At 54.1% G+C, this 8468-nt stretch overlaps 1 protein-coding gene across 1 annotated transcript; it reads left to right on the top strand.

The window, feature by feature from the left end:
- Positions 1–2391: 2391 nt before the first annotated feature.
- BDP81DRAFT_447849 (COPII component protein) lies at positions 2392–5376 on the top strand (the record flags this gene model as incomplete). Its single annotated transcript, XM_060592230.1, has 3 exons — positions 2392–3003; positions 3065–5278; positions 5365–5376. The coding sequence occupies 3 exons, from the start codon at positions 2392–2394 to the stop codon at positions 5374–5376; spliced, it is 2838 nt and encodes a 945-aa protein (XP_060447561.1).
- Between the last annotated feature and the right edge of the window lie 3092 nt (positions 5377–8468).

Here is an 8468-nt window from a genome sequence, read left to right as displayed (position 1 = left end):
TATTGCGGTTGTGCTCGAGATTTGTGGTTGAGAGATCCGGGGAGAGATTTTGGTCCTTTCCTGTTCACTTTTTGAAAGAAAGAGAACAGTATGAAGCGAAAGCAAGAAAAATAGTGTTGCCAGGAGGCAAAAAAGTGCAGAAAATGCGCAATACCGAGCGAGTCGCCGTCCGACTAAGGGCTTCTTAAACAGGTAGGGCGATGTCGATCTCGAAGGGTAGGTTGTGGATTTGCGTGAGGTTGACTAGATGGCGGTGTTGGTAGAATGGTGAAGGAGTCGAAGTGAATTAAGAGGCGACAGACTACACACATGTAGACTGGATAGAAGAAAAAGGGATTAAAAAGAAGAAAAGGTGCCGGACGTTGGACGAAGAGGGAGCCGAGCTGCAGATCGAGGAGGGAGGAAGAGGGAGGGGTGGGAGCTAAAGCAAGGCAAGGTAAGGAAGGTAGCTGCTCAGTCAGAGCTGGAAGGAAAACGGGCAAGCACGAGCGACAGGAAAAGAACAAAGAGGAAAAGTCCAGATGAAATCAGTCAGTCGTACAACCCAGTCTACCTTACCTCTCTGCGTAGCTATCTCTCTACCCTATACCAATACCTGCCCGTTGAAGTAGGCAAAGACATGGACATGACCGTGGCACGTCGCAAGCCGCAGGCCGTACGCCGCACGAAGCAGCATATTTTGTATTACAGTACCACCCTTTCCCCTCCCCACCACCCACCTTCCCGTCCCGCTATCCGTGTCTACCTACCTTAGCTACGTACTCTATACGGAGTAGTGAGCTATTCCAAGGTACGCAGTGTAGTAGTCTACGGATACAGACGGGCAGTCCGATCTAGGCGCAGATTACACGCGGGCAGCGGACGGCGCATCCCAGCGCGAGAAAGTTGAATCGCGTCGTCCCGACACGCAATCGAGCGACGGCCCAGTCCTCGGCGCAGGGGACTTGGATCTTGGAGGGGAGGGTCTAGGGGCTACCGAGTGGAGATTCGGGGCCCTGAGAGACTGAGAAGAATAATCCAATGGGCGACCATGAGCGGGAGGGGCCATCAACCGTCTTACCCAGGTAGGCAAGATACCCACTAGAGGTACATAGGTGAGTGGAGGTATTCGATCTTGCGGTGGTACGGATAGTACTTACTTCACCAGGTAGTCTCGTAGTCTCGCGCCCGCGGCCTCCCCCCCTTTAATGTTTCCCTCTTTTATCTTAGTGGTGCTGGTGGGAAGGCATCATGTGCGCTCCCTGACTCCGATCAGGGTCACTTCATCAGATCCTCGGGCAGTGCCTGCAATGGGTCACGAATTTGCAGCAAGTCGACTGCGAGCAAAGGCTCCTCAAATGCTAGGTGTCTAGTTCGAGGGCCAGTTAGGATACTGTCAGCTCCAAGATATTATCAAGCTCATGCTGTCAGGTCTTTCATACTAGCCCAGAGCTCGTCTTTGGAAAACATGACAATACATAAAAACCAACAGCCTGGTTCAGTCAAAGTCTTCTTATCCCCATTCTAAAGTACTTGCTCTACCTATTATAGGGAGGTCCCCAGTCACTTGCACGGAACTGAGACGCCGCTGAGGGGAGCATTGCACCTTGCTGGATGCATATCTGCCCCACGACGTTTGATATCATATATGAGAAGACGAGAAACGACTATCAAGAGTAAAAAAGGGTTCGCATCACACATACCTGGGAGTTTTGCTCTTTGGTGGGATACCTTTCCGGGCCTCTGCACTATACGTTGCAGCCCAGGTCCTTGTTGTAAGGTACCTACCTACCTGACAGGCTGACTGTCTAAGTGTGGCCCTTGCCGGAAATCTGCCGAACGGGGTCCGGCGCGGGGCTCTCTCCGGACTGACCATTATTCCGCTCTCCGTCTGCCAGCCTCACCTGGCCTGTGCACCGAAGCTCCCCGCCACATGTCCTGACCGCCGCCATGATGGGACACACTTCAGTCTCCAGCTAAGCCCGCCAGTTAAGCCCTTGCTTGCGATAGAGGTGCATACCTAGTCGACTTGGAGCTGGATCCAGTGGGTTGAACCACCTGTCCATTCGACTCTGCCCAAGGCTGCCTGTTTACTGCAACTTTGCCCTCCCTTTCTCAATTGCAGCCCGGCTCGGGTATCTAGGTTAGCCTCGCCTTGACGTATCTCCAACACCCTTCGTCATCTGGTTCATGTGGACACATCTCCATTGACCAACATTTGCTGTCTCTGAACCCCTCGCTACCTAACGCCACGCCACCTGTTGCGTACGTCCAAAAAGCCGGCATTGGCCACGCTCGACCAAATCGCATTCCCAACATCAACCTTTCCCATCCATCGCAAAGCCACAGCTTGGATCCTAGCCCACCCAAATACTATCGAGCGCAACCTCGTCCTTGCCCCGACCGCCCACCATGTCGGCGCCGAACGACGGCTACGGCCAATATCCCTCGCAGCAACAACCCTACTCCGACCAGCCTCAGGATGGCTACGATGCACAGGGAGCTCAAGCTGCCCAGCCAGCTGCAGCCGACCAAGGCAAGAAGAAGAAGAGAGGTTATGCCACCCAAGCTTATGAGTTTGGAGCTGGCGCCAACTCCAACACGGCCGGCGCACCTCCTCAGGGACAACAATATGGCATGCCCCAGCCCCAGGCCGCGGCTTATGGTGGATATCCCGCGCAGGATGCTCAACCTGCTGCCGCCGCCTATGGCTCTCCTCAACCTCAGCAGTACGGCATGCCCCAGCCTCCCGCTGCTCAACCCGGAGGCTACGGCGCGTATCAATCCCCCGATGCCGGATATCCTGCGTCCGGTCTTGCCCCTGCCGCCCCCGGCGTCGGCGGCCTCAACCAGCAGATGGCCGGAATGAACCTCGGCGGCCAACAGAACCAGCAGCAGCCTCCTCCTGGCCAAGCCGCTCGTCCTGTGGCCCTGAACCAGCTCTACCCTACCGACTTGATGAACCAGCCGTTCAACGTGTCCGAGCTAGACTTGCCCCCTCCTCCCATTATCCTTCCTCCCAACGTACGTCACCACCCATGCCCACAACCCCCCTGAAGCTCATTTCTGACAACGAGACCTCTAGACTAGCGTGACCCCCTCACCAGATGCGAATTGCGGTCCTAAATATGTGCGCTCTACCCTCAACGCCGTCCCGACAACACACTCTCTTCTGAAGAAATCGAGGTTACCCTTTGCGCTCGTTATCCAGCCTTATGGAGCTCTCCACGATAGCGAGGATCCGATTCCGGTGGTGCAGGACCAGGTTATCGCGCGTTGCCGACGCTGCAGAACATACATCAACCCATTCGTTACCTTCCTGGACCATGGACACCGATGGCGTTGCAACATGTGTAACCTGACGAATGATGTTCCTCAAGCCTTCGACTGGGATGCTGCTTCGCAAAGGAGCACTGACCGTTGGGGACGTTATGAGCTCAACTATTCTGTTGTCGAGTTTGTTGCGCCTCAGGAGTACATGGTGCGCCCGCCCCAACCGCTGGTTTACCTGTTCCTCTTCGACGTGAGCTACGCTGCAGTCTCGACCGGCCTTCTCGCGACCAGTGCCCGAACCATCCTCGACAGCCTCGACAGAATACCTAACGCCGATCGCCGAACTCGCCTGGGTTTCATCGCCGTGGACTCCAGCCTGCACTACTTCTCGGTCCCCAAGGATGGCGAGGAGAACACCGAGACCAGCATGTTGGTTGTCAGCGATTTGGATGAGCCATTCCTGCCCGTGCCTCAAGACCTGCTGGTACCCCTGACAGAGAGCCGCCAAAGCATTGAGAGCTTCCTGACCAAGCTGCCCGAAATGTACCAGAGCAACCAGAACAATGGATCTGCCATGGGCTCGGCCCTTCGAGCTGGTCACAAGCTGATCTCGGCTCTCGGCGGAAAGATTGTGGTGCTCAGCGCTTCGCTGCCCAATGTTGGCGTCGGCAAGCTGGACATGCGCGAAGACAAGAAGTTGCTGGGAACAAGCAAGGAAAGCAGTCTGCTTCAAACTGCCAACAGTTTCTACAAGAGCTTTGCTGTAGAGTGCTCAAAGAACCAGGTCTCCATCGACATGTTCCTGTTCTCCTCGCAATACCAGGATGTCGCCTCTTTGAGCAACTTGCCCAGGTACACTGGTGGACAGACTTGGTTTTACCCGGGCTGGAACGCCGGCCGCCCGGAAGACGCCATCAAGTTTGCCTCCGAGTTCAGTGACTACTTGTCGTCAGAGATTGGACTGGAGGCAGTACTCCGTGTTCGTGCCACCACTGGTCTGCGCATGAACGCCTTCTATGGTAACTTCTTCAACAGAAGCTCCGATCTTTGCGCCTTCCCCGCCTTCCCTCGCGATCAGTGCTATGTCGTTGAGGTTGCCATTGACGAAAACCTCACGAAGAACGTGGTGTGCTTGCAGACTGCCGTTCTTCACACAACCTGCAATGGAGAGCGTCGCATCCGCGTCATGACGCTGGCTCTTCCGACAACCACAAATCTCGCTGATATCTATGCCTCGGCGGATCAGCAGGCGATCACCACCTACTTCAGTCACAAGGCCGTCGAGCGTGCCTTGAGTGGAGGTTTGGAGGCTGCTCGCGACTCTCTCCAGAACAAGTTGATTGAGCTCTTGCAAACTTTCAGAAAGGAGCTCGCCGGCGGCAGCATGGGCGGCGGCCTGCAGTTCCCCTCCAATCTGCGCGGCCTCCCCATCCTCTTCTTGGGTCTCATGAAGAATGTCGGCCTCCGCAAGTCGGCTCAAATCCCGTCAGACCTGCGGTCGGCAGCTCTCTGTCTGCTTTCGACGCTTCCCGTCCCTCTCCTCATGCAATACATCTACCCCCGTCTCTACTCGTTGCACGACATGCCCGACAACGCAGGTGTGCCTGACTCGGAGACGAGCCAGATTGTGCTCCCGCCGCCGGCGAATCTCTCGTCAGAAAGGTTTGCTCCGTACGGTCTGTACCTCATCGACGACGGCCAGACGCAGTTCCTCTGGGCCGGCCGGGATGCCGTGCCGCAGCTGCTGGCCGACGTGTTTGGAGTTGAGGACAGGACCCAGCTGCGGGTGGGCAAGGGTGCTCTGCCGGAGCTGGATAACGATTTCAACGAGCGCGTACGGGCAGTCGTTCACAAGAGCCGGGACCACAAGTCCAAGGGAGTCGGCAGCATCATCCTGCCCCATCTCTACATTGTCCGAGAAGACGGAGAGCCGAGCCTTAAGTTGTGGGCGCAGACACTACTGGTGGAGGACAGAGCGGACCAGGGCATGAGCGCAGCACAGTGGCTTGGTATTCTTAGAGAAAAGGTAAGTCCCCCTAACCCAACCCAACCCAGCCCACAGTCAAGTGGTATTTTCGTTGTCAGGATAGTATTGCTAACAAGACGATGTAGGTTGTTACTTGATTGGAGAAGCGGTACTAAGGGGCAATTGCAATGCAAAGTGAAAGGTGGTAGCATGTGGTACTAGGTTTATTTAGACCAATGTCTCTATCAAATTAGAGATCAATACGCAAAAAATATTGGCGGAATACATTTGTCCCTCGTCCTCTCATCACATGCCCGATATGTACCTATGAAGGTGGATAGCTCTTGTGCGTGGTTCCGGTAAGCGGCACCAGTGACTCGCGAGAGAGACGGCGATGGCCTGGTAGGGGACCTTGCGTGGTAGCCTGTAGGAGAGTTGACTAGTCTTTCGGAACCTCTGGCTTCAGAAGAGGTCCTGAGGAAATGAGCTTGTCTCGGGAGGTTGAGAAGCCTGTGGGGCTCTGTTCATCTCGTACTTGACTGTTGGTGCCAGTGAAGGCATAAGTTCTCCTGCCACACGTTAGGGTGGTAGCAGCCGCCGTACGTCTAATATTCAGAAACCAGAATCCACTATCTAGATACGACTGCCTTATGCTGGTCTTGCAAAGAGGCTGAGTAATACTAAGAGATACGAGAATACCTATGTATCGTCCGTCTAGGCCAGGCCGCTTGAATCACCACCGCCCGAACCCATCCATCCCGCAGTCTCCTTCGACGGTGCAAAAAGAAAAAAATGTGAAATCTGGCACCTCCTCAGCTTCCGGGTCGGTTGATTGGGTGGGCTTGTGTGAAACTGGCACCAGTGAGAGGTGAAACACACGCGCCGAGGGTACAGAGGGGGACCGGCTCGGGGGCCAATGGCGGGCGGTGCTAGGCGCCGGCTGTACGTGTGCCGTGGCTTGCAGACGTGCTGGCCAATGAACGGTCCAGAAGTCGGTTTTTGGCATTTTCCCATCACAATAGCTACTGGTATAATTAGCACGTTTGTCACTTGGAATATCTGGGAGTTGGGTCAGCTGGCTTTGTTTGAATGCTGGACTTCCAAGAGAGAGGTAAGGCAAGGTATGCGGGAGACCTTTTGTTTGACGCTTCGACAGCTCGGCGAGGAAGTACCTCATGTACGGAGTACGGGGTACCACTGTGCCTTACGGATAGAGACCCTCAATGGTGTGAGTAAGACTAAGAGTTCCCCTTGCCCCGTCAATAAGGAGCCTGAGCCCCTGGCAATAAGGGTGGAATACCGGGGATATGCATGTATCAAGCTCGTTCCGCTAGCGCTGTTAGAGGTCCCCTTTCCCCGTATGTTGCTTAGTTGGTGCCGCCACGAGTAGAAGATACCTTAGCTTTCCAGAACTTGGAAGACCTCATCGAGCTAGGAGAAAAACCTCAAACAGCATGGTTCAATCATCCCGAAGTTGAGCTCATCAACCGGGTTGTGGATCGTCTGTTCCCACCTAGGGAGGCAGAGTCTAGACCAAAGAAAAGTGTGATCGTTCTAGACCGCGGCAACGTGGACTGAAATATAGCAGGGAAGAAGCATAGATGCGTAGCCGCCGTCGAAGCTTTCCAAGGGCGAGTCGGTTTGCTTCCATTGAGAGAGACTGGGAGACGGCATCGTCTATCTGAGGCTTTGTTTTGTTCTGGACTTTGACTGTTTCTAGTTGCTAGAGACTAGGGGGGATCCACACGGGGGCACTTCTGTTGTCATCGTGAGACCTTTGGTTCGATGCTACGGTGATTCAAGGTTCAAGTTCGGGTTGTTTTTGACTGCTCTCGGGCTGACGGGTCGGCGGGAGGGCGGAGCTTGCCTAGACTTTATCTGAATCAGAGATTAATTAGTCCTTGAACGGACGCAGCCTAGTAGTTGATCGGAAAGTCTAAGGTGCGGATAGTCAGTCTGGTCTTCTTCCCCTTCCCTCGCGGTTTTGTACGAATAGACGCGCAAGGGCGACTATGGATAGGTACTTGGATGGGTGTGGCGTAGGCTGTGTCCGTTGGTGAGACGTTGATGTTGGTCTCATGTTTTTCGTATCGATGGTTGTCCTTCTTCCTCGAGGCGCGGTCTAATTGTGATGGCCCATTCTGATTCTGGCGGCCGGGCTCGGGTTCCACGTTGGCTTTTCTCTTTCTTTCGTCTGCTCAGCAATTGGCTCGGTGGTGATACTGGGATAGCCCTGACAGCGAGTCTTTGAAGCTCCCTCTCCCGTCGCACATGGAAACAGGTTGGGGTTCCTTAAGTAAGAGAGGTAGATCGTTCATCCATCAGTCAGCGGCCCTGATTCATTGTGTTTTTCGGCTAGAACAGGTCCATTGACATCAATTGTGTTTGCAGTTTGGTATGCTTGATGGAGGCAAAGGTTAAGGTGGTAAAGGTTGTCAAAGATGTGGTGTACCTTGGGACATTGGAACCAGGAAGAGGAATGAGGGATACTTGGGTATTCATGGATACAACTGTATGCGGTAAGGTACGGAGTACTGGGGACTGGGTATTGGGTACGGAGTACAGTATGCGGTCCCCCCCAGGTTGCAGAAACGGCCTCGCGTGTTTCCCATTACTTGGACCCCGGTTCAAAAGATAGGTGCGATGTTAATGGATGTGCTGGGTCTAACTTCTAAGTGGCCCTTGCCCGGGGTGGAAGGGGGGGTTTCCTGAAGCAAGCACGTTTCCAAGTAAAGGTATCTTGACCTGGATTGGCGTCACTTGGTGGGCTCAAGCTCAGGTACCTATCCATACATGTAGATGTGTATAGCAGGTACCTCACGCAGTGCTCCGTACTTACCTTAGGTACTCCCATCTCTAAGTAAACTTGACTGCCGCTGCGCACCTCCCCTTTGGCGTCCACAGGTCTGGTCCTTCCTACCGGGGAATAAATGGTGGATAAGAGCATGAGTAGGTAGGTATCCGTACCTTCCTCCGTACTCCGTACTGTATTCCCGTCCGTTATTGCGCAATCCATCAAATCCGACAAGTAATAGTTCGTGATACCTACCCGTAGTCTGTGTCTAAAGTCGTGCCCGAACGGCAGGTATCTGTCTAGCACCAATTGTGCCCTAAGCAAAGTATCTATATACCTTACCTTACCTAAGGTAGGTAGGCTTGCAAACGTTCTCGAGTACTTTGAACTTGGTTGGTTCTCAAGGCAAGATACTTTGTCCTTCTCCCATTGTTAGGCCCGCTGCTAGGTATCTAA

This window comes from Colletotrichum phormii (genome assembly GCF_030913505.1).
Source record: "Colletotrichum phormii strain CBS 102054 chromosome Unknown BDP81scaffold_6, whole genome shotgun sequence".
NCBI classification, from domain to species: domain Eukaryota; kingdom Fungi; phylum Ascomycota; class Sordariomycetes; order Glomerellales; family Glomerellaceae; genus Colletotrichum; species Colletotrichum phormii.
The sequence above is the reverse complement of the archived record's forward strand: the minus strand, read 5'-3'. Positions and strand labels throughout refer to the sequence as shown.